We start from the raw sequence: 24495 nt of genomic DNA, 5'->3' as shown, positions 1-24495 counted from the left end.
CACTATCCAGCCAGACAAAACACAATTTGAGGGCCAAATGTGGCTATGAAGCTATCAGCAGGCACCTCTGTGCAGGATTATAAGCAACATGAGGGCGGGATATAGAGTCTCGTGCATGATGAGGGCCCACTCAAGGCTTACAGAATGGGTGAGGGCCTTCCCAGGGAAGAGGGCCGACTGTCCTAGGCGAGCCAACAGGAAGACATGGCTGGCAGCATGGAGGTGTCATAGTCAAAGCTGGAAATAACCATAGAGTGAACTTGAGCCCCAGCCACTGGGATGGAAAGGGTGAATTGGCTGTAGACAGGCTAAAGAATTTTCAAAAAGCAGAACTCAGCGAAAGACCAGATGTGCAGGACTAGGGCAGTGATGAATCTTCCGGGGAAAGCCTGTGATGAACTTGGCCAGAGGGCCGAGGGACTGGTTGTGGGGGAGAGAAGGTAAACACATTTCTCTTCGCTAGCTTCAAAGCCCTTCATCTGGCTCCCCAAGACAACCTTATTTCTTTTCCTTCTCCATTCTTCCACAAAGGGGATCAGGGGATAAGCAAGGGCCCAGAGGCCCAAACACCAAGAGAAACGGAGTCAAACCTATAGCTAATTACGTGACGAGGTATTCATTCAGAAGAAACTAAGGAGAGCTAACAGAGGAATGGACAGGGCAAGGACGAAGCACCAAAGAAGGACAGCATCCACAGGGAGACGGGGAGAACAGCCCGGGCTCTGCAGAATCACGGCATGTTGGCTGAATGGTCCAGAAGCAATGGCAGGAGGGGGTGAGGGAGACCTGAAATAGTTCTCAAATCATAGATCTTCATAGCATAGGATATGCCTTGGATTCTGGTCCACAATTTTCTTAATAACTCAGAAAGCCAAGAAAAAAATACTGCTAAGCCTAAGTATTCAGGACAAGTAAGGAATGGCAGACTCGAGACCACTTCTCAGCTAACCAAGGGAAGCCTTTTCGTGGCATGGCTTTTGTTGGCTTCGGTCTGCAAGAGGATTTTTATGATTATCAAATTTGGGCCAAGGCTTAGACAAATTTCAATATTCATCTTAAAAGATAAATTTTATTGGGAGTTTAAGGAACAATTACAGCAATTTGTTTACCAAAGAATTATTATAGTAGCTAATATCTACTACTTAGCCAACTAATCAGTAAATTAGTGATTGCTAACAAAGGGCTTAATATAGTTTTGTTAGCAATATAGCCCTTTAAATGCACTATCTTATAAATGCCAAGGACTTCATTTTTTAAAAAAGACTTTATTTTCATTTTTTTAAAAAAGATTTTATTTATTTATTTGACACAGAGAAAGCAAGCAAGCACAAGGACCTCCTCACCGAGCATGGAGCCAATGCGGGATGTGATCCCAGGGCCTTGGGATCATGACCTGAACCGAAGGCAGGTACTTAAACCAACTGAGCCACCTAGGCGTCCCAATACTAACGACTTTAAATGCACTATCTTACAAATCTTTACAATGATTCTACTCTAAAGAAACTGGTGGTATTACCCCCAGTTTACCCATTAGGAATAAAAGCAAGACCTAGAGATGTTAAGTCACCTGCCCAAGGTAACAAAGTCTCTGAGCAACAGAGCCAATGCCAGAAATAAGGTACCTGTGCCACAGGGCCTTTGCTCTAAGCCAGGAGTTGGGAAACATCTTCTGTAAAGGGGCCAGACAGTAAATATTTGGGGCCTTGTGTGCAATATGGTCTCTGCCATAACTTCTCGACTGTGCCATTGCAGAGCAAAAGCAACCACAGTCTGGTACATAATATTCAGGCATGCCTGTTTTCCAACAAATCTTTACTTATGGACACTGAAATTAGAATTTCATATAATTTTCAAGTGTCAGGAAATATTGTTCATCTTTTGACTTTTGCCCTATCTTATTTAAAAAAATTTGTTTTAAAGATTTTATTTATTTATTTGCCAGAAAGAGAGACCACAAGCAGGGGGAGCAATAGGCAGAGGGGGAGGGAGAAGCAGGCTCCCTGCTGAGCAAGTCTCCATCCCAGGACTCAGGGCTCCATCCCAGGACTCAGGGATCATGACCTGAGCCGGGATCATGACTTAACCGACTGAGCCACCCAGGTGCCTCTGCCCAAGTCATTTTGAAAGGAAAAGCCATTCTCAGCTTGTGCACCATAAGCAAACAGAGGGCAGGCTGCCGTTTTCTCTGCATGCTGCAGTCTGCGGGCCCTGGTCTGATCACTAGGCTCTCCTATCGTCCAGCTCATGTCACCCACTGGTTCTTTGAGGAGGCCCATAGGTATTTTAGGACCAAACGTGTGAGTGTGCATACGGATGGGGTACAGGACTCTGAGGAAAGACCCAACAGATGTGATTCCTCAAGTCAGCCCTGAAAGGACCCCTTCTGATCCCAGTTTACAACTTAAAAACATACCTTTCTTCCTTTCAGTTCCCTGCTTTGCTTTCTTCTGCTGAAATAAGCCCTGATTCAGATCTCAGAGGAGGTTCTGGGGAAGAGCAGCATGACCCCTCCCACACAACACAGTTTTCTGCAAACCCAAGCCCGCCATGTCCTTCTTACCTGCAGGGTTTGGCTGAAGCGCTTTAATGGTGTGGCCTTCACGGGAGGGATGAGGTTTGCTAGTGATGTCACTCTGGAAAGGGGCTTGACCCGTTTATTACTAGGCTCCTACAGGGTTAAAAAACAAAAACAAAAACAAAAACAAAAGGGAAGGAAAATGTCAAGGTTAATTACAGACAACAAAACTCTACCCAGTCCTACTCCACGAGCTACTCCTACCGAACTACTCCTGTGCCCCATCGTAGGAGACAACTTGGCTCAGGAGCCAGAAAGGGGAAAGGGCAGGAAACATCAACAGAAGCAGCCTCTGGGCAGACAGCAAATAGGTATGGTCTGTTCCCTACCCTTCAACCCCCCTGTATCTGCCCTCTTTTAATTCAGAAGCTTGCACTTCGAATCATTCTCCCCAATGCCTCCCTTAAAGAAAAGCTGCCTCAGATTTCCCATCCAGTGACCTTGTTAGGCAGTTGTGTTTTGATGCTTCTGGTTTCATCTTTTTAAAAACCTTTTCTCCACCTTGCCTGAAGCCACTCTCCAAATTTATTTTATGCAATGGAGCTTTTCTAAAGCATAAGGAATGTTTGGTTTTTTTCAGTTCATTAAATTAAAAAAAAATTTTTTAAAGGAAGTTTTTCTATTACTGGGCTTTTAAAAAATCATCTTTGTATCTACAGAATACTGGAAATGCACCTATGAATACTTATAAATAACAACCAGCAAGAGGAAATGTATAGAGAGAAAATCCTACCGTGTACCTCTGTTTTTAGAATTCATATACCCACAAGTTTTGAAAATCCTCTCCACATGAAACATCTGCAAATCTGCAAGTTACCCCAAACCAAGTGAATGGGTGAGAGGGCGCCTACCCATTCCAATGTCTTTGCAGAGGAGAATTATATAAAAACAACAGGCTATGGGAAAGAGGGACGTGACAGACAAAACATTCTACAGAGACAAAGAGAACAGTTACCCTTGCCTTCCTAAGCTCCATCTGACCTGCAGTAGATGCTGGACAGCACATGAAGACACCAAATTTTGATGGAAAAAGCCAAACTTGCCAATTGCTGTGGCAAACCTCAACCATTTCCAGAGGAAGTCTCAAGATGCTCATCTTTCTTTTTCAGCCATTGCTTTCAAAGTTTCGAGGGTTAAGCCAGAACTTCAGATTCTCCAGAACATCCCTGCAAGGTGTTTTGAACATAGTAGGTGCTTGGAAAAATCTTGCCTGAATTTGGAATTCTGCGGAGAAACTCTTATGTCATTTTGTGCCCTTGCCAATCTCAGATGTCAGAAGCCCTCTTGGAAATAGACCCGATCTTTCTGGCATTTCGGTAGAAAAATTAAAAGACTAAAGGAAAAAAAAGTACAAAACAATTCCACAATGTTGCCAGGACTGACTTCATGATTTCTCGAAGCAGTGGAATACTTTCCCAAGACAGAGAATGAATCTGGGCTGCCGGGGACCTCTCCAGCTTCTTGGCATGCTGAGCGGAACAGACAGGAGGAAACTCTCCGAACACTGGGGAGGCTCAATTCCAAAATGCAAGGGATTAATCTCTCAATACGAGAGACCTCAAGACATCACATTACTATTATTGAAATGCTGAAGAGAAAGCTCCAATAGCACTTCTCCTTCCAGGTGACACTGACCTTCAGGATGCTCCAGGTCCACTGCCTGGCTCCTGAGCATCTGTGCCCAGAGGAGGATGTTTAAATTTTTTTTTTTTACGTCAGAGCTGCATCACTGGCATGTTAAATACACACACACACACACACACACACACACACACACACACCCCCTCTTGAGCATCCCCTGAATTTCTTGAAATAGCTCCTGCTTTGGACTGGAAATGCCAGCGTTGTGATAATACCACCTTTGGTGGTACAAACTGCATTGCAGTAAATGAGGAGGGGAGGGATTTCACGGGGCAGCAGGAGTTGGTCTCAGATGATCCTGCAGGCACCTCAGAGCCCGGAGACTCCCAGGTCTCTGTTTTTGTTGTTGTTGTTGTTGTTTTTTTTTAATGGCTCACGGTGCTGAACACAGATTCTGTATCAGAAAGGGGAAGCTGAAGAGCAAACGCCAACAGGGCTCTCTTGCTTTTTAAAAACGGGGCAGGGAGCATGGCACGCTTAGCAGGATGGGGGAAGATTCAGTTATGTTCCACTTGCTGTGTCATCTTTTCTGGGGTTCTGCTGACTCTGCTGCCCATTTTACATGACCCAGTCGATGGGTGTTTACACAGCTACAAGACCTACGCACAATGCAAATACCAGCCCCTCTGCACGCTGTGTGCAGTGGCGCTACAGGAGATTGTAATGAAAACTCCTTTCTTACGGCATTGCCCATTTGGAAGTAAACAGCAGGCTGCTCTCTGGCAATCTGACATTCCCAAGTAATGAACAACTGAAGCAGAAACCACTGCGGCATGATTTAGTGCTGTGATCCAGCAATGCAGGCAGGTGCAATTTCAAAACCAGAACATGGACAGGTTATTGGATCTGTGGAGGAGGCTTTATGTCTGACCCAGTATGAATTATGGTGTTCTCCTTAAGGGTTTCAGTGAGACTAGGAGATTAAAAAAATTTTTGGCCTAATTTGATTTTTCTTTTCCATTTACTCAGTCTGTCTCCAGCTACATTTTACTGCTATCTAAAAAGAGCCCTTGGGGAAAATGTTTCCAGATTCTAGTTAAATAGCTCTACTGAAAACTAGCAAATGTAATTCCAAGGATGCTTTGGGGCTTTCCGGAGAGATGACAGAACACAACCTGCAGGAGCTTCCTAGTCCAATAACTCAGCTGCCAGACCAAGGTGGCCAAGGTCTATGCTAAACCCAGAAACAAGACACCCTATTTCAAGCACGGACACCACCCCCACCATGCAATTTTAAGACAGGACAGGAGGGCATCTCACTCCAAAGTTTAAAAAACAGAAAAAAGATAAAGGCATTGAGTATTGTGTGTAGGCAGTATTGTCTGCATAACAAAGTTTTGTTTCATCTTTTCTAGGCCTCATAGGTTTTTTGTTTTTCTTGTCTTATTGCACTAGCTAGGACCACCTGTATATTATTGATTATAGGCTGAGAGGGAAGGTATTCTAGTGTAGTTCTTGATTCTCAAGAATCAAGTTCTTGATTATTATGAAGAGTTCATCATTATGACTTGTGTTTGCTGAAAGCATGGAAGAGATACCTTAATCAAGTAGAGAAAATTCCACTCTATGTTAAGTTTTCAGTGAATTTTTACCATGAATGAATATTCACTTTTATCAAATGTTTTCCTGTTATCTCCTCAGAGGACAAGGAAAGGGAAGAAAAGAAGGAAGAGGTGGCAGGAAGGGAAGGTGGCAGCGAAGAGTCATGGAGGTCACATATTTTCATAAACGAATTGGTACAGCAATTTAAAACATCTTGTGTACTTGAATTACAAACAAAGGGCAATAAAGCAATCTGTGCCGTTTTATTTTTTTATTTTTTTTTCCGTGCCGTTTTATTTTTAATGTGAGATTTTATTTTATTTTATTTAAATTTTATTTATTTATTTGGGAGGGAAGCAGACTCCCTGCCGAGCAGGAAGCCTGACGCAAGGCTTGGTCCCAGGACCCTGGGATCATGACCAGAGCCACAGGCGGACGCTTACCCAACATTAGGTGCCCCTAATGTGAGATTTTTAGAAAATAGATTTTAACACTCCTTCGCAAGGGGAGACAATGGTTTTCTTTCCCTCTCCTCGTTCTTATCTTCCAACAGGTTAAAAAACAAAAACAAAAACAAAAAAACCATCAAAGCAGATCACATGCATGTAAGAAAGTGACTACCATATCAATATGGTCTAGCACAACTATTTATTCCTTCAAAAATGATTCCATTCTAATAGATGTGGCATATAGGAAACCATCACTTATTCTCCCTCCCTGTACTTCATTTTTGCAGCTAGAGTGGTATTGGGGAACAACAAGACAGTCTTCCTCATCGTATCTGTAGCTGCCATGAGACCACCTTCACGCGGCCGTAAACCCAGCCCCGGAGGGATCAGGGATGAATTCATCAGTGCTGGACCGACCACTCTACTGCAGGGCAATACTGTTCTCGGCTGCCATACACCGGCCCAGGAGCAAGGGAGAGGTGAGAATCAACTGTGCTAGCCAGTGCTTCTGCCCTGAGATGATGGAGTCAGAAAAGTCTGTCAAATGTTTGAGGACACCAGGGGAGCCTTAGGCAGGGCTTCATCTCTGTGGGAGGAGGAGGTATGCTGGGAACACCCAGGAGCCCCTAGGAGGCTTTCATCACCCTCATGTTAAACAGAAGTTACAGTCTCAGAGTGGTTGGGAAGTTCTCGCATTATGAAATAATAACAAAAATAACATTAATAATAATGAGCTCATATTTCCTGCAGGGACTCCTATCAATGCTTTACAGATAACTACTAATTTATTCCTCCTAATACCTGTGCAATTATAGGTAGGTACTATTATGATCCGTATTTTAAAGATGGAGATACTGAGGCAGAGGACAAGCAATGTGATTAAAGTCACTCAAAAACGCTGGCCAGGATTTAAACCTGGGCAGGCTGGCTCCAGGGCCCCGGGTTTATGGCTTTGTGTAAGGGGCCAGATGGTAAATTCTTCAAGCTTCGGGGGCATCTAGCCTCCATCATGACTACTCAGCTCTGCCATCAGCCTTAAACAGTATGCAAACAAACGAATGTGACGATGTTCCATTTTAGACATTAAAATCTGAATTCCGTAGAGTCTTTACATGTCACAAAACATTACTGTTTTGCTTTTTTCAACCATTAAAAATAGAAACCATTCTTTGCTTGAACACAATAAGAAGTGGGCTATACTTGGCCCGTGGACCAGAGTTTGCAGACCACTGTTCTATACCACTGCTGGCTTTATAGGGAGCATTTCCTGCATCGGTTGTCCTCAGCCTCAGCTTTTTTGCTGTGACATACCCAAAGACTCCCAGCTACAGCACCCTTCCCAGGTGCACTTAGATAGTCTTCAAGCTCTGGAGATGGGATAGACTTGATTTGCTTATTCTTTCTGGAGCTGGGTATGCAGGGTCCTCCCCTGGTAGGCAGGGGAGATATCGGACTTATCTTTATGTGAGTAAACCCTATCCTAGTACATTTTATTGCCTTTCCAAATAAATCAGCCCAAGCATGACACAGACTTTCCCTGACCATGGATGTGTATACAAACAAGGGACGAACAAAATGACAGGGTGCGTGGGATCTGGTTCATAGTAATGAGAGGGAGCAGGGATGCGTAAGACACAAGGCTGATCACAGGTTGGTAACTGTCAAAGCTGGCGGCCAGGCAAAGGGATCTCATTACACAGTCCTGCCTGGGGTACTCAGTCAAACACTGGATAATACCAAGGTTTATTTTAATGCACAGAGAATCATTTTGCAAATGTATCAGTGAGCAGACAGATGCCATCAAAGATCTGCACTTCAGCTGTTAGTGAGGGGCTAGTGAGAAAGGATACTGAAAGAGACAGATGACAGACATCATCTAGAACTGAACATGATTAGAAGAGACCTGGTAGGGACGCCTGGGTGGCTCAGTGGGTTAAAGCCTCTGCCTTCGGCTCAGGTCATGATCTTGGGGTCCTGGGATGGAGCCCCACATCGGGCTCTCTGCTTGGCAGGGAGCCTGCTTCCTCTTCCTCTCCCTCTGCCTGCCTCTCTGCCTCCTTGTGATCTCTGTCTGTCAAATAAATAAATAAAATCTTAAAAAAAAAAAAAGAAGAGACCTGGTAAAATGAAAGAAAAAAAAATCCCACTACTGCATTTCAGCAATTTTCAGCTAACATAGACCAGAAGAGGGAAGGGTCTGTGTAGCTGGGCAATCAAAAGCTGGGAGAGCTGCTTTGAAATGTTCAGACTTAAGATGAGGAATATCATGGAGAGGCACTAACCCAGCCACCAGACTCCCTGAAGTCTGTTCTATTCTGTTGACTGCTTTAATTCTTTAATTTTTTAAAAAATATTTTATTTATTTGACAGAGAGAGAGACAGCGAGATAGAGAGGGCACTTAAGCAGAGAGAGTGAGAGAGGGAGAAGCAGGCTTCCTGCTGAGCAGGGAGCCCAATGGGGGGCTCGATCCCAGGACCCTGGGATCATGACCTGACCCAAAGGCAGATGCCCAATGACTGAGCCACTATTGACTGATCTTTTATCTGCTCTCATCAAGAAACCTATCGACGGGTTGCCAATCACTACAGTCCACAACCTAAAACAATTTGGTGGTATTCCACTCTGATGAAGAAATAAGCAGAGAGAATAGGAGCCATTCCAGGTCAGACTGCCCAGGGAGGGGAGACTTCTGTTCTGTTGTATTTATTTAATGAGTGTGCTTTCCTTTCCCCAATTCTGCATCCCCAAATTCACGTTTTTATCTCCATTCCTATAACAGCACCTTCTAATAAGAAGGCAAAGACTTCCTATCCTTGCCAGAGCCTCACCGTCACTCTGCCTCTCTCCAGGCAAATACATGTAAAGCTCATGACTGTCTTGACTTGACTTTACCACCCAAATCCTTAGGCTCAAAGGCTGGTTCATGTGGTCTCATGGTTTATGCCCAAGATTCTCACCCTTCAAAACTTCTAGGTCACCACAAATATTATGGTGTTCTCACTTCTTTTGACACCTCCTATTGCCAAGACCTTCCCACCCTTTCTGGGTTCCTCACTGGCTTGCTGGCCAGGTTTTGTTTTGTTTTTTTTTTTAACTATTGCCTATGCCTCCTCCAACCCATAGCTTTACTCCAAGTCTCCCCTCCTTCCCTCTGGGGCACCTGACAGCCTGCTTTGTATCTTGTCCCTCAAAGACAACATATTCCTATAGGTTCTCCTTCCTAGCTAATGTTTTTCTAACTAAGACTCAAGTGAGCCTCATTTAAACAAGTCAGTCTGTCTGTCTGTCTATCTATCTATCTGAGTCTGGATCTCATACATTCTAGCAAGTTACTTAGTCACAGTTTCTTCAACTGAAAAACGAGGAAAGAATCCTCTCACAATGCAATAGTGGGAATTGTGGCTAAGAGCTATCATTTAATTCCATAAGAGTTTATAATCTGTGTCAGGCACTGGGCTGACTGCTTTACATGGGTGTGCTTGTGGCCCCTTCAGAACATCCCATGAGAGAGCTAAGATCCTTATTCCCATTTTACAGATGAGTAAGCTGAGGCTCAATGAGCATAAGTAGTTACACAGGTCACCTATCTCAGGTGGCAGACACAAGACAGAAATCCTATCCTGGACCACACACCTCAGCTACACTGTTCCGCCCAAGAGACAACAATAATGATACACAGCACAGAGCCTTGTGAAAAGCAAGCTTTCCATGAACAAAGCCTAAAACTGAACTCACAAACTGGTGTGATTTTTAGTAGATCATTTCTCCTCCCCTTCCCCTTTGCTACTAGGAACAGGTGAGTTTATCTAATCACTCAATGTGTGCATTCTCTTTTTTAAAGAAATTGATCTTGAAATAATTTTAGATTTATAGAAGAGCTGCAAGAACAGTACAGAATGTTCCCATATACTCTGTACCCTCCTCTCCCGATGTTAACACCTTACATAACTATGTACATTTTTATCAAAACTACGATATTAGTATTACTACAAGATGATTAACTAAACTATTAAAGGATTTACTAGGATTTCACCAGTTCCCCCACTAATGTCTCTTTTCTGTTTCAGGATCCAATCCAGAATCTCACATTATATTTCACGGTCATATCTCTGGAGTTTCCTCTAATCTGTGACAGTTCTCTGGTCTACCTTTCACGACATTGACACTTTTGAAGCGTACTGGTCAGCTATTTCACTGAATGTCTCTCCTTTTGGATCTGAGGTTTTCTCATGATTAAAATAAGATTATGCATTTTTGAGGGCACCTGGGTAGCTCAGTCAGTTAAGCATCTGACTCTTGATTTCCACTCAGGTCATGACTTTGGGGTGTTGGGATAGGGAGCCTGGTATTGGGCTCTTGCACTCAGCAGGGAGTCTGTTTAAGGATTCTCTCTCCCTCTTCCTCTGCCCCTCGCCTTGCTCACAAGGCCTCTCTTTCTTTTCTAAAAGTAAATAAATCTTAAAAATAAATGTTATGCATTTTGGCAAGAATACAACAGAAGTGACTTGTCCTTTTTGGTACATCATATCAGGGTAGCGTTATCTTATTACTTATCTACCATTTGGTTAAGGCAGAGTATGCATTGAACTGTATACCCCTAAAAAGATACATTGAGGTTCTACCCCCAAACCTGTGAAAGTGACCTCATTTGAAAATAGGATCTTTGCAGATATAATCAAGTTAGGATGAGGTCACACTAGATTAGAGTGTGTCCTAAATCCAATCACTTGTATCCTTATAGAAAGGAAATTTAAAGACACGAAGGGAGAAAGCAATATAATGACAGAGGCAGCAACTGTAGTGATATATCTATAAGCCAAAGAACACTAAGGACTGATGACAAATACCAGAAGCCAGGAAGAGGCAAGGAAGGATTCCTCTGCAAGTTTCTGAGGCTGATACCTTGATTTCAGGCTTCTGGTCTGCAGAACAGTGAGAAATAAATTTCTGTTGTTCTAAGCCACCCAGCTACCCTAGGAAACTAATACAGGTGTTCTCTGCTGGATTTCTCCCTATAAATTTACTATTCCTTTTGCAATTAAAACATATATGGGAAGAGACACCTTGTGACTATATACATCCTTTTAAATCTCTGTGAGTGTTTTCCAGCATTTGCAAAATTGGCTTCACTGAAGTGTACATCTGTCACCTTAGGGGGGTATGTCTCTTGACTGAACAGGGAGAACCAGAAGGCCAATCCAGGCAAAGTATCCATGAGAGTCAGTGTTGGCTGGAGCAGGCAAGGGGAGGGGCATAAGGGACCAGAGGGGCAGGGCATGAAGGACACCGAAGCAGCAATGAGGAGACCTTCTCAGAGCCAAGTGAGTAAGAGGATCGGGGCCATGGGAACACCAAGGGGAGCTTCTTTGGAGCCTGCAAGTGACTCTTCATCTTATTTTCTTGTAAATAGAGAAAGACAATAATAATATAATGGTGTCTAACTCTGAAATTTCCATTAAGTGGTTCTCATTTTTTTTCTGTTCTCTTTTCCCTGGCACAGAGCTAACTGACCTGGTGTCATGTGTTACCAGAAGCTGAAAGGCAAATAATGAGGCCCAAATTCCAACGGAAACCTGGCTTCATTGATTAGGCCAAATGCATTTCAGAATTATTGGTTTCTAACCCACAAGGTGAGCAAAAGGTCTTCAAACTCAGAACTATAATTTTCCTTTAGAGATGCTTATCCGTGGTTTCAACAAAAGGGCTACAGACTTTGTGGACTTTGACAAACCACCAGGAACAGCTCCTGAAGGCATCCCTGTTACCTCTGTTTTGGCTAATCTCAAAGACGGAGACCACACCCTGTGCTTATTCTCTCCAGCTGTGGGTCTGGTTGCCTTGCCCTGGGCATCCAAGGGAGATCTGATTTCCTCTTTGATGAAATGGCTCGACTCTCTCCATATCAGATGCTATAAGAAAAACATCTTGATTTCTTAAAAAAAAAAAAAAAAAAAAAGTTGTGTATGGGGTTCTTTTGGGTTATTTATTTATTTATTTATTTAATACTTTTGCTTGCTAATAGAGAGTAAGGAGAGCCTGGATAAATAAAATTCACAGACCACTCTGAGTTAAGTTCAGTCTTACGTCCAAGCTGTAGACAGGATATTGGGTTGCTCTGTTGAGAATCCAACAATTTCTCCAGCCTCCTCTCACGGAGACGGAAAAGCTAAACAGCAGATGACAATAGAGATGTCACAAGACGGTCTGGGAAAATCCACAAATTAAACTGTCAGCTCTCGGGGCCACAGAACTGAACACGTGAGGGTTGGAGAGATGATATTTATTCCCTGAACATCGAGTCTTCTCGGCCTGTGCCGGTCAGCACCTACGGCATCCGGCCAACATCGGTCTGCGAGTTGGCTGCTTTTGGGAAGCCTTGACCAAGCGGGAGGCATCAGGGGGACATGTGACCGAACTAAGACAATGCTGGCACGAGCCTCTGAAAGCCTGCTCCATCCCTGACCCAAAGAGAGCCTCCCATAAAAAGCAAATAAAAAATGAGGCTCAAAAGAAAATCACATTTTACGACAACTTCTGTGGGCATCCCGGCTTCATTTCCTCTAGGCCTTCCTGTTTCCTTCAAGTCTTAAACACATGCTGGCAAAAACGCGACAGCTCCCTCCTGTTCGCATAAACCAAATGGCAAAATGAAGGGAAGGAGGGGTGTGAGGCGAGGGAGATGGATTTCAGCCAGGATACTCCGTAGAAGCAATTAATCTTACTACAAACTCTGAGAGGGCTAATGTTCGGGGCAAACCATTTTGTTTCTGAGGGCAGACGTCAAGCAACTTATTATCTTTATTCTTCTGATTATCATTGAATTTGTGCTCCTACACTGTAGAAAAATAACCTGACCTACTTGGCTGCCGTGGGTAAATTCATTTTTGCTGAACTGTGGTGATGGGATTGGGAAAAAAAAAAAAAGAACCTTGGGAAATAATTCAGTAAAATATGGGACTCTCTCAGAGCTGAAGCAGGCCGTGGCAGCCTAGGTTACGAACATAATCTCTTAGCAGTGCCAGTAAAATAAAACAGAACCACTGTTTCAGACACTGTATTTTTGGCAAATGTTTCACTCCTCAATTACTTTCAGAGTTCTTCGTTTCAGTCAACATTATAAGGGTAAATCAACATTTATCCTGGCAGCAAGCCCAAATTTGTTATTTTATTAGTCTGCTACTGGTTAAATTGGCCCAAGATTAAACACATCTAATAAATAGCCCTAAAATATTGAAGTTTAGTAGAAGACCACATTCAAGTTCTCTTACACAGGATGTTACTATTAACCTTGGGCAGAGGAGAAATGTACACCCACACCCACACCCCAGCTAAGTTCCTTTTAGCAAACGCCAGCCCATTGCCTGAAACCCATTTTGGTCATGCCCAGACATGGCATTGCAGACCTTCAGAGAAAGAGGAAGCCAAATATTTAGCTCTCTCTGCGGTCCCTGGATCCACATCTGCCTTCCGAACGTCAGGCAAAACTCTTACTTTCTTGAGGCAGACAGGGCCAGATGCTTGGGGCTGGTGCACTTTAAGAGTCTGACCTCTGGAAAGGTCTCAGGGCTTCCACCAGAGTCGTACCTCGGTGGCCCTTAAGGGAAGGCCAACTCTGAGCCCAGAAGACATTTTCTGACAATTAGATTCAGGTTATGCACTTTTTGCAAGACTGCCACAGAAATGATGTGCCCACCATGCTGCACCCATCTGTAGGTCTAGAAAATAGAGTCCAGGCACACATTCCTGCTTACAGAATGTTAACAAGGTACCGGGAGGTGGCAGGGGTGGCCTAATCCCAGGCATAGGGCCCAGAGGAAGGTCTCCTCTGTGGTTCTGGGGTTTCGTGGGCAGTCATTTCCTACTGACTTCTTGGGAGCCCTTAGGTGGGTGGGGTATAAATTCTGCATTTGTTTTTCTCTGTAAAAGGGACTCCCTGGCTTCCCCTTGGGCTGAGTTGGAGGGGGAGGGGAAGAATAATGCAACTGGGGATTCCATTCCCACTTCAGGGTTTGGGAACTGCCCTCCAGGGTACTTTAAGGATATTTGCCGAGGCTTCCCCAGAGTTTAGGAACAGGCCAAAAGTCTCTGCAGCAAGTGACAAGGTTCTTATCACACTGGCCTAAAGAATGTGTTGATTCTTTGCAAAGGATCTAAGGATAAAATATGAGCCAACCTTCCTAACCAGAGCACAATGCCCTATGACCTCGAACCAACAATGTGACCTCCATGGGCTTGGTCTCCTCCCCTGTGAAGTGCGGGTGACTCTCCTACCCCCTAACAGAGCTGTTGGGAAGGTGACATGAGATCATGTGTGTAATGTGCTTGGTACAAGCCTGCCCCATAGTTGCCTCCTGCAAATATCAGATTATTGCCCTTATGTCTAATGCCCAAGGAGAGGTGTGGTCTCTCCCCGAGCCTGCTCTCCTGCCCTCATCCATTTCCTGCAGCACTAGATTTTGCCCTGGGCCTCCCAAGGATGAAGCTGGGAACTCCATGTCACCTGCCACACCACAATCTCACCAATGACATGCTCCTGCCACTGGCCTCAGGTTATGAGACCACATATTTTGATTCCACATTCCTGCCTTGCCTTTCTTCCTGCAGCTTTATTATCTGTTTAGTCAAGCTCTGACTGGATAGAGCAAAACTGGGAGTTGTTTGGCGGGATCCAAGGTTATGTCGGAGGAGAGGAAAATGTCAGCCATGAAATCCCAAGGTAAGAACCTGAGTTGGGGAAGGGAATCCAAGTGGGTCTTGAAGTCTGCATCAAAACCCTCCTACCCCTAACCCAACATTGATTGCTAAATTATGGTCTAGAAGAGCTGGCCTCCAGTCTTGCCAGATCCTAGTACTATCTGGGATTAGGCACGGCTAGGAACTCTGGGTGTTCAACCCATGTCAGATGAGCAAGATGGAATTTCTCCCCAAATAACAAGTTATCCTGGGCTTCCAAAAAGGACCATACAGACGCACTGGCATGTCCTTTCTCTTTTTCATTCACCTATTGTCCTTTGAAGCTGAGCGTTATCTTCGTTTCCCAGAAATGGGGGGGAAACAGGCACAGAAATTAAAAAAAAAAAAAAAAAAAAAGATGCTCAGCTCTTAATCTCAATGGCCCAAAGGAAGGACATACTGTTCCAGCTCAATTTAGGATAATCAAACATGTCTCAGGCAAGCAAAACTGACAACCAGGTCTGCCATCTGACTGAAGACTAAACTGGGACTAGGGGTCCCACATACACCTGCTGGGTAAAACCTCTGACCAGGGGCATGGGGGCAGCAGGATGAGAACATGGACCCCCTTCTCCTGTGGCCTAGTTAGCTTCTGTTTTTGACAAGAACAATATCTGAGCAGATGAGACCTGCAGAAATGTGGCTTTCAGAGAGAAACAGAAACTAGATTTGCCATATTCCCTGGTACTCCCCAGCTGTCCCTGCTAGCACAATTTATCCTTTCAAATCATTGGGTTCACGTGCATCCTCAACAGCACATGGCTCCAGTGAGAACCAGGGAAAACTGCATTTGGGGGTTTTAGAACAGTCTGCTCTCAGCTGAGAACAGAATACACGGAAATCTGATTATTCAAAATGGAAAAAGCTACCAGTGGCCCAGCCATAAGGGACTGGTTGAATTGGGAATAAAATAAAATAAATGTTAAACTTTCCTGTTTTCAGCTCTCAGCTGACATCTTACCACCCACTGAGCAACGGTATGTAGAAAAATAAGGCAGAAAGCAGGCTGTTCAGGAAGCTATGAGGTAGGTCATCTATGATGGCTTCATATGGCCCTTCTGTTGCCCCCACACACCCCAACTGAGCAAATGAATAGCTTCAAATGTTATCTTTGGGAGATGTGCGTGTGTGTGTATACACACACTCATGCACACACACAGAACACAAGACTATATTTGAGAAAGTTTTCATTCTGTAGCACATTTTTAATGACAGGAATAAAAAAGATGCCCACTAACAATGGATTTTTCCAAAGACTGGGAACAAACACTGGCCCTCAGTGCTGTGCATTTGCAACCTTGAAACATAGTGATTATGTGTTATTTCTAACTCTGAGCAATTAATATGCATCCAGATGTATCATTATCTACAGTGTATTAAAATTCAGTACCCTGCTTGTTTGAAAAAGGGTGTATCATGCACGACAAAGGAGGCAGAAGTCTCAGAGACCTGTGCTGCTCCCCCACATCACTTGCAGCTAATTTCAATTACAAAGTCACAAAAGAGAAAATGAATAGACAATGCAGTTGACTTAAAAGAAAAGAAGTAGATACAAACCTGTGATCTGACTGTTTGGCTTTGTAAAAAAATGTTGGGTTAGCCATTGGAGGTTCAGTGGTAAGGGATGCCAGTAAGAGTTTCCATAAAAGACAAAGGCAGTTTTGTGGTAAGAGAAAAATGTTATTTATTGTGGCTGAAAGAGGCGAAATTCCCATGAGTCTTCAGCTCAAGCCATCTACAGATGGGAGGGTTCCTTTGGAAGACCACGTGGGGTCTAACCTGGCAAGATTTCCCTGGAAAATTTTCCCTAAGTGTCCTCAGGGATTGAGGGAAAGTCTCACTGGCCAGGGGATCGCTCCTCCTGCCCTGCTATTTAGGCATGAGGCTCTGGGACTGCTCCTGAATTTACAAAGCAGGGAAGCACAGAGTGTCGTTGGGGCCGTCTAACCCTTCAGAGCCTCCAGAATTGTCATTAAATTACGTGCTGCCAGGTTCCTGACCTACTCTCAGATTCTAGCAATTTTCTAGAAGCAGAGAAGTCATCCCACACCTGACCCAGGCGTGACTCAACTGTCAAATAGAGAAAGAAGTGCTAGACAAAGGCGGACCCCTAGGTGGGGAGGAGGAGGCACCAAGAGTCATGGAGTCCCCCCCCACCGTGCCAGATGTTGGCACTCACACACTCAGCTATACCATACAGTGACCCCATCACCTCATTTTATAAAAGAGGAAACAGGTGTTCAGGGAAGTAATGTGACTTACCCTAAGACATACCCAGTAAAAGCTGAAATTCAAATTCAAATCTACCTGACTTGAAAGCTTTCCCCCACACCGGCTTCCTGGGATACACAACTTCCTCTTATAACATAATAGCAACAAGACTGACAATGACTTCATGCCAGGCTGGGCCAAAGTGCTCTCTATGCACGATTTCCTTGATTTCTCTTAAGTTAGAACTATTAATATGCCTGTTTCACAAAACAGGCAACTGAGGCTCAGAAGGGTTAAGAAGCTTTCCTAAGGTTACACAGCCAGTGGCAGAGCAAGGACTCAGCCCAAGGCTGCTCCTCAGCAAGACCAGCGATCTGAACCGGAACCTTGCTCCATTCCTAAGTCCTGTGGGAAATAAGGATGACAGAGGCAGGACAATGGAGACTGAGGCTGGGACTGGAAAACTTGAAGCTGTTCATTCCACATTCAAGCCCTGTCACTCTGGAATCAGCAGCCCTCCTGTCTTTCCTCTTCCTACCCTTCCCCAGCATCTCAGAGTGCCCCGCCAGGTGCCCAGGTGCCCTGCTCTCGTGTCCCCAGTGGACACTGCCCTTTGTTAAGGCACCCCCGGGGAACGGTGTGTGAGCATCCAGCACCAAAGGGCTAACTGGATGACCACCCCCCAGGACTGCCCTCCTAGTAGTCAAAATCCCTAGTGAGATTGCCTGCTTCCCCACTCCCCTTTTCTGACTGACGATCACTATTTTGTTAAGGTTCTGAATGACTGGGTCCAACTCAAGTACAAGTTCCTCGAGGACAGAAAGCATGTCTTTCTCTTTTAAACTCAGGAGAAATTGTTAGGTAGAGTCTGATCTCAAGAAATATTTACTGACAATCAAAGAGCATTAGGGGTCATTTCGAGCTGTTCGGCTCTTCACCAAGTTGTATCCATCAAGCTCTGGAATTTCCCCACATTTCTAACAAAGGATCTATTTATAATTAAAGCACCCTGCTAATGAATGGGCAGGATGAACTCTCAAAGCAATCTAATCCTTCTCACCTGCACCGGGTCTGTCCCTGTGGCTGGAGCTTGGTTAAGACTCCCAGATGCTGTGTGTCAGAGGGGAGCCAGGCTTGGGGATGGATAACAAGCTCTTCACCTCCCCTGGCCAGCGTGCCTCTCTACCCTGAGCTCACACTCCACTCCCTGCTTGAAAGTCATTCTGGGAACATCAGAAAACCATACTAGATTTTTTTTTTTCATCCTGCCTGGCAGGAATGAACTTGAATCTTGCCAGTGTACTTGGAACATCTTTTGTTTTTTAAAAAAATAATGGCCAGTGCCAACTCAAATCCCTGGGAAGTTGGGTGGGTATTTCCTACAGAGGAAAGAGTGACCTCCCAGTAGACCCCTTGATAGAGATGATCAGCCACAGCTTCCACTCCGCGGACGTGCACTGAAAATAGATGATGCTGTTGTTGCTAACGGTGCGAGGAATGCCTGCACTGTGCATACCCTCTGTAACCTCATTTGTTTTTCACAGTTCCCTTGGAAATTCTTATTTACAGGTAAAGAAACTGAGGCTATAGAGGCTGAGTCACTGTCCAAGGTCTCTTGGCTCACAAGTGGCCAACTTGGGATTCAGACTTGGTTTAGGCCACCCCTCAAATCCAAGTTTCCAGCCACCACACTCTGGGTCTGCCCCAAATTTAAAATACAGTCTTGCCCAATCCTTCCCTCAGGGTGAATGGGAAAAGGAAGAGGATGGGTTAAATGATTTCAGCTGGAACCTGGGAACTTTGAAGCTTTGAAAAGGAAAAAAAAAAAAAAAAAGATCTTTGTTCTTAGAACAGAAATCTAATTTTTTTAAAAATTTGCTAACATCTAGTCTAAGATAATTTTCTATGACATATTAAAGTCCATCTTTATCTATTTAAAAATATTAGTATCTGAAATCTGGGTCCTATGTGCAAAGTCCAGATTTAAGTTTTAGTCTGTAAGCAGCTGTAACCAAACTTGGGAAGCTACTGCTGCAGAGCTCTGGTCTAGAAGAACCTCAGAACAGGAATGCTGTTTCCAAACCCTCCCCACCACTGTTGACAATTTTTTTGCCAATGTATAGGCCACCTGAACTATTACGTAGTTAATGTTTCCTTAAATTACTCATCTTTGACTTAAGTAACCATATTGTAACAACAAACACTGCATCTGCCATAAATAGAAACTTGAGAAAATGAACCCTATTATTAAATTCTTTATTAGATACTCTTGCCTGCTGAAGCTTCTAAGCCCGAGGCCTGAGCTTTGTTAAAAGGGGTGGGGGGGTGGCAGTGGACAGGGACGGGGACTAGCAAGTGATAGAAAGGTGTTAAAGACACACTAGCTCTGAACTAAGACTTTCGCCTCAGCACCTTCAGAAGGATCAGAAGTACAGGAAGAGATCTGAAAAGAGAAAGTGATTCAAACTTATTGTGTGTCTTAACTCTGTATCCTCTTTTCCCCGGTGTCCTTCAGTCTACCACAAATGGTATGAAACCCACCTTCTGGGAAAAAAGGGATCCAGGCCAATCTTCTCATTTCAGAAACAAAGACTCCAAGGTCCCCTGAGCCTACTTGTGTTCTGTCCCCGGCTAGTAAGGAGGCTCTTGTAAGAATCAGCTTAGAAATAAATGCTGCTGGAGAAATTCAGATTTAAGCATTTACGAGTCCTCTAAAACAAGTTCCTACTCCTTGATGCCGAGCCACAACAAAGCTCACTCTCCTCGGCCCTTAGAGAGCGGACTAAAGCCTTCAGAAACTGCAAGAGAAAACCAGGCCCGTCTTCAGATGTGTTCTCTTTCGAAGTTGTCCAATCTAAGTCACCATCAAACAGCTGAGTGGAGGGTGACTTTTCACCATGTGTCTCTGGCTGACACTTAAGTTACCATCAATTTTTTTCCCTCTTTAACAGTCTGTTTCCTTCACAGTGGCTTCAGACCCTTTTGTAAGACCACGCCTAGAAGCACCTAAGAAAACCACCAACCAGCAAAGAGGATGGCTAAAAGTGTGTGGGATGAACAAGACCCCAAAACCTAACAGGAACTGATGAGCAACCCGCACCCCTCCCCCACCTGTGCGAAGTCAAACCTAAGAAGAGTCTTCACCAGTGGCCTTTAATTATCTTCTCTGTGTTTGCCTGGGGTAGTTCTTGACATGCCTGCGTCACTTGGGGATTATGAAATGTTAGCATTTCAATGTAAGATAAGACACTTGAGAGGGACGCTTGCACTGGCCTTGTGCTGGGGCCAGAGAGTGCACACAGGAAGGACTTATCACTTGTCCTCCTGGGGTATCAGGCCTGTAGCTCCTTCAAGTCCCACCCACTGGCTCCTTCCCTTTTCCCTTCTGTGGCTTTTTCCTCCAGGAAGACTCCAAACTTCCAAATCTGACAAGGGTTGCACCGGCTAAACATTTACCTTTCTGTACTTTTTTCAAGGTCTTGATGTAGGTTCTCGGTTTTATTTCACTCTTGTGGTATCTAAGGAAACTGTCCCCTCGGGGGAAATGCTCTAGTTCTCCTTACCCTTTAATTATTGCCCCTGCTGCAAACATTAGACCTGCAGAGCTCAGGAAGGCATCATTTTTTTTTTTTTAATTTTTTATTTTTTATAAACATATATTTTTATCCCCAGGGGTACAGGTCTGTGAATCACCAGGTTTACACACTTCACAGCACTCACCAAATCACATACCCTCCCCAATGTCCATAATCCCACCCCCTTCTCCCAAACCCCCTCCCCCCGGCAACCCTCGGTTTGTTTTGTGAGATTAAGAGTCACTTATGGTTTGTCTCCCTCCCAATCCCATCTTGTTTCATTTATTCTTCTTCTACCCACTTAAGCCTCCATGTTGCATCACCACTTCCTCATATCAGGGAGATCATATGATAGTTGTCTTTCTCTGCTTGACTTATTTCGCTAAGCATGATACGCTCTAGTTCCATCCATGTTGTTGCAAATGGCAAGATTTCATTTCTTTTGATGGCTGCATAGTATTCCATTGTGTATATATACCACATCTTCTTGATCCATTCATCTGTTGATGGACATCTAGGTTCTTTCCATAGTTTGGCTATTGTGGACATTGCTGCTATAAACATTCGGGTGCATGTGTCCCTTTGGATCACTACATTTGTATCTTTAGGGTAAATACCCAATAGTGGAAGGCATCATTTTAAGGGATGTCATCTACATGCACAGGAGGTTCTGTCTATCCATTTTTGTTTTGCTTCTTGTTTAATAGCGATCACACATCAAATATAAAGCTTTGCACTTGAACCTGGTGTGCAGGCCACGGGATGGGCTCACTAGTCCACTGGCTGCCAGGTGAGGTCTCTGCATGCAGTGTTCTAAGTTTAATGGGGTTCACTCTGAATACTCCCAAAATAGCGCTGCTTACCAACTTCACTCAGGAACATGACTGGGTTAAGCCAGCACTGCGGTATGCCAAGCAGTCAAGGCTGGACAAAGAGGGCCTAGCATTTTGGCCCTGACTCCTAATCTCTCCAAATCTCTTTCTTCAGTTGACAAAGAGGACAGTCCTTGCCTTGCTCAGTGCCTTCAGCCAGAGCAAGGTTCAAAGGAAATCATACATGGGAAAACACCTGCCTGCTATTTGAACACAGGGCAGCACTGCTGTGAATTTAGGGAACGCGGTGAGAGAGGGACAGGGGATGCTGATAGAACACATCCCTTGCCCCACCTCCCTATATCCCATGTGCTTACGTAGAAATTTAAATGGGTTATGTCATGTGTGTAATTATGCTGAACTTTTTTCCTTTTTATTTTTACAAGAACATTAAGGTATTTCTGTTGGCTAGTGTGTAATGGCTCAAAGGATGTCACTGATCCCTGTGCTAGAGGCCATGGTACATGGAGTTAACCCGTCATTAAGTAGTTTATAGAGAGGTTGTTGGCTTTTCTGTCCGTTATAAGTAAATAGGAAGGGATGCTTAACTGAAATCAGACAGCCAAACCAGCTCTGCTATACACAGCAGTGTGATCCTGGGAAAGTTACTGAATTTCTCTGATTCTTAAGATCCTCACCTTTGAAATGGAGGTAATTATACTCAGATGAGGAAAAGAATATAAAAATGCTTTGAAACCTATAAAATGCACAACCATACAACATGATCATTATTGCAAATAATAATATTTTTAAAAGATTATTTATTTATTTATTTGGCAGACAGAGAGAGATCACAAGTAGGCAAAGCAGCAGGCAGAGAGAGAGAGGGAGAAGCAGGCTCCCTGCTGAGCGGAGAGTCCAATGCAGGGCATGATCCCTAGGACCATGACCTGAGCTGACGGCAGAGGCTTAACCAGGCACCCCTGCAAATAATATTATTATTAACAACTCTGGACACATAGCATTTTCCCCTCTAATAGCTGGGATATTGGGTCCAGAGATTTGAACCTTTTTTTGTGCATTTTAATATACACTGATGAGTACCCTCATTCCCTACAGATGGATGTTATTTCCCTGCAACATCTCCAGGACTGGGTTCTATCATGTCTTTAAAATATTTGTGATGTCAATTAGGTATGAAACAGCACCTATTATTATTTACCTTTTTCATTTCTATAATTTCTACTATGGTGGACATTTAAATAATGTTTATGTTCATAGTTCCTAGGTGTGAACTACCTATTTGTGTCTTTTCGCTCATTTATCAATGGACACCATGGAAGGTCCTTTTACATCTGTATAAGTTATTTAAATGACAAAGATATTAATTTTTCAATTTGTTATCTCTATTTCTTTTCTTTTTTTAAAAGATTTTGTTTATTTATTTGACAGAGATTACAAGTAGGCAGAGAGGCAGGCAGAGAGAGAGGAGGAAGCAGGCTTCCCACTGAGCAGAAAGCCTGATGTGGGGCTCCATCCCAGGACCCTGGGATCATGACCTGAGCTGAAGGCAGAGGCTTAACCTACTGAGCCACCCAGGCGCCCCTGTTATCTCTATTTCAAAAATCTTTTTCAATGAATGAGTCTACTTCTCTTGCGCAAGGAAGCACATTAAACATAACAGACACCTTATTTGTTGATATAGCATTGTACAGTGTGTTTGTGGACTGATCAATACTCAAGATTTCCAGGCACACTGAGGATGTCTGGTGGAAACAAGCAAGGAAGAGAAAGAGATTGGAGAGTATGTCCCATTTGGAAAAGTGAGAGGAACCAGGATATCTAGCCAAGAGAAACAAGCACCTGGGGGAAGGGTGTGAGTGTGTGTGTGTGTGTGTGTGTGCGCTTGTGTGTGCGCGTGTGGGTGTGCACGTGGACACACATGTGTATGTGTGTAGATGGGGAGAGAGAGCAGTTTGCAAATATTTAAGGAGGTAGGACATGAGAAGGTATTACTATATAATATTCAGTTGCAGGAAGCAATGTTACAGTTAAGAGAGGATTTTTTCATGATCTACACTGTACAAAGACAGAATGTACAGGCTCAAAAGGTAATGAGTTCTCTGTTTCTGGAGATATTTAAGCAGAAACTGAAAAGATATAGCAGCGGGTTACCATTGGGTTCCATATTCTCAACAGGCTTCTCCTACTCTAAGGTTCTCGAATGCAATGACCCTGGGTCATTTCCCGGAGGCTGGTTTTGTTTGTTTGTTTCATAAATCTCCGGAAAAAAAGCCTGTTTTGCTACTCCTTGCCTCCTCATCTTAAGAGCCAAGAGGAAAGAAAAAAAAAAAAAAAGTCCAGTGAATTTACCGTTAAGACTTCTGGTTCTGCTCCAATTAATTGAAGTTTAGTAATAATCAGGGCCGCCTTCTCCAAAAGAACACAATGGCTCAAACACAGAAGGTCCAGACGCAAGTATTTCTAGACTTAAAAAGAACCACTCCTTTCCCAGCCAGTCGGAGGTTCAGAAGCCTTTCTGGATTAACGTTTGACACAGCCTCTTCTAAGCTAATAACGGGTGTCAAGTAATAAAAAAATGGAAGGCATTAGAAACCACTGGCCTTCATTCTTGACAGTCCATGAGTCAATACAAAAATAAATGGCAATGCAATTCACAGCATTTTCCTCATTTTGTGTGCGACCTGTACCCATGACCAACGCTGACAAATTATGGAAGGCAACTGCAAGCATCCGTCACAAATGAAGTAGCCTTTCTAGATATATGCCATTAATAACAATTATATGTGCACAGGGCTTTGCAAAATTAGGATATGATCAGTAATTTATTTTCATTCAGCTATTATGAAAACAGTGGCACCAGTCCAGGATTTTACAGGCAATTGGAGAATGTCTTGAGAAAGTGACACGATTTGCAAGTATCCAGATGGAAGTC

At 43.8% G+C, this 24495-nt stretch overlaps 1 protein-coding gene across 5 annotated transcripts in view; it reads right to left on the bottom strand.

Moving 5' to 3' along the window:
* The window catches only part of ARHGEF3 (Rho guanine nucleotide exchange factor 3), a 315913-nt gene that overhangs the window by 42391 nt on the left and 249027 nt on the right, over nucleotides 1–24495 (bottom strand). For 4 of the 5 annotated variants that reach the window (XM_045078699.1, XM_045078714.1, XM_045078698.1 and 1 more), the window contains one exon: nucleotides 2561–2668. In XM_045078699.1, coding sequence (XP_044934634.1) covers nucleotides 2561–2668 — 108 coding nt within the window. Of the gene's footprint in view, nucleotides 1–2560; nucleotides 2669–3530; nucleotides 4159–24495 lie in introns of those variants that run through there. The other variant, XM_045078706.1, reaches the window with a different exon arrangement.

This window comes from Mustela putorius, unplaced genomic scaffold (assembly GCF_011764305.1).
Source record: "Mustela putorius furo isolate JIRA1106 unplaced genomic scaffold, ASM1176430v1.1 tig00000095_pilon_pilon_pilon, whole genome shotgun sequence".
Classification (NCBI taxonomy): domain Eukaryota; kingdom Metazoa; phylum Chordata; class Mammalia; order Carnivora; family Mustelidae; genus Mustela; species Mustela putorius.
Note: the sequence above shows the minus strand (reverse complement) of the source record. Positions and strands in the feature narration are given on the sequence as shown.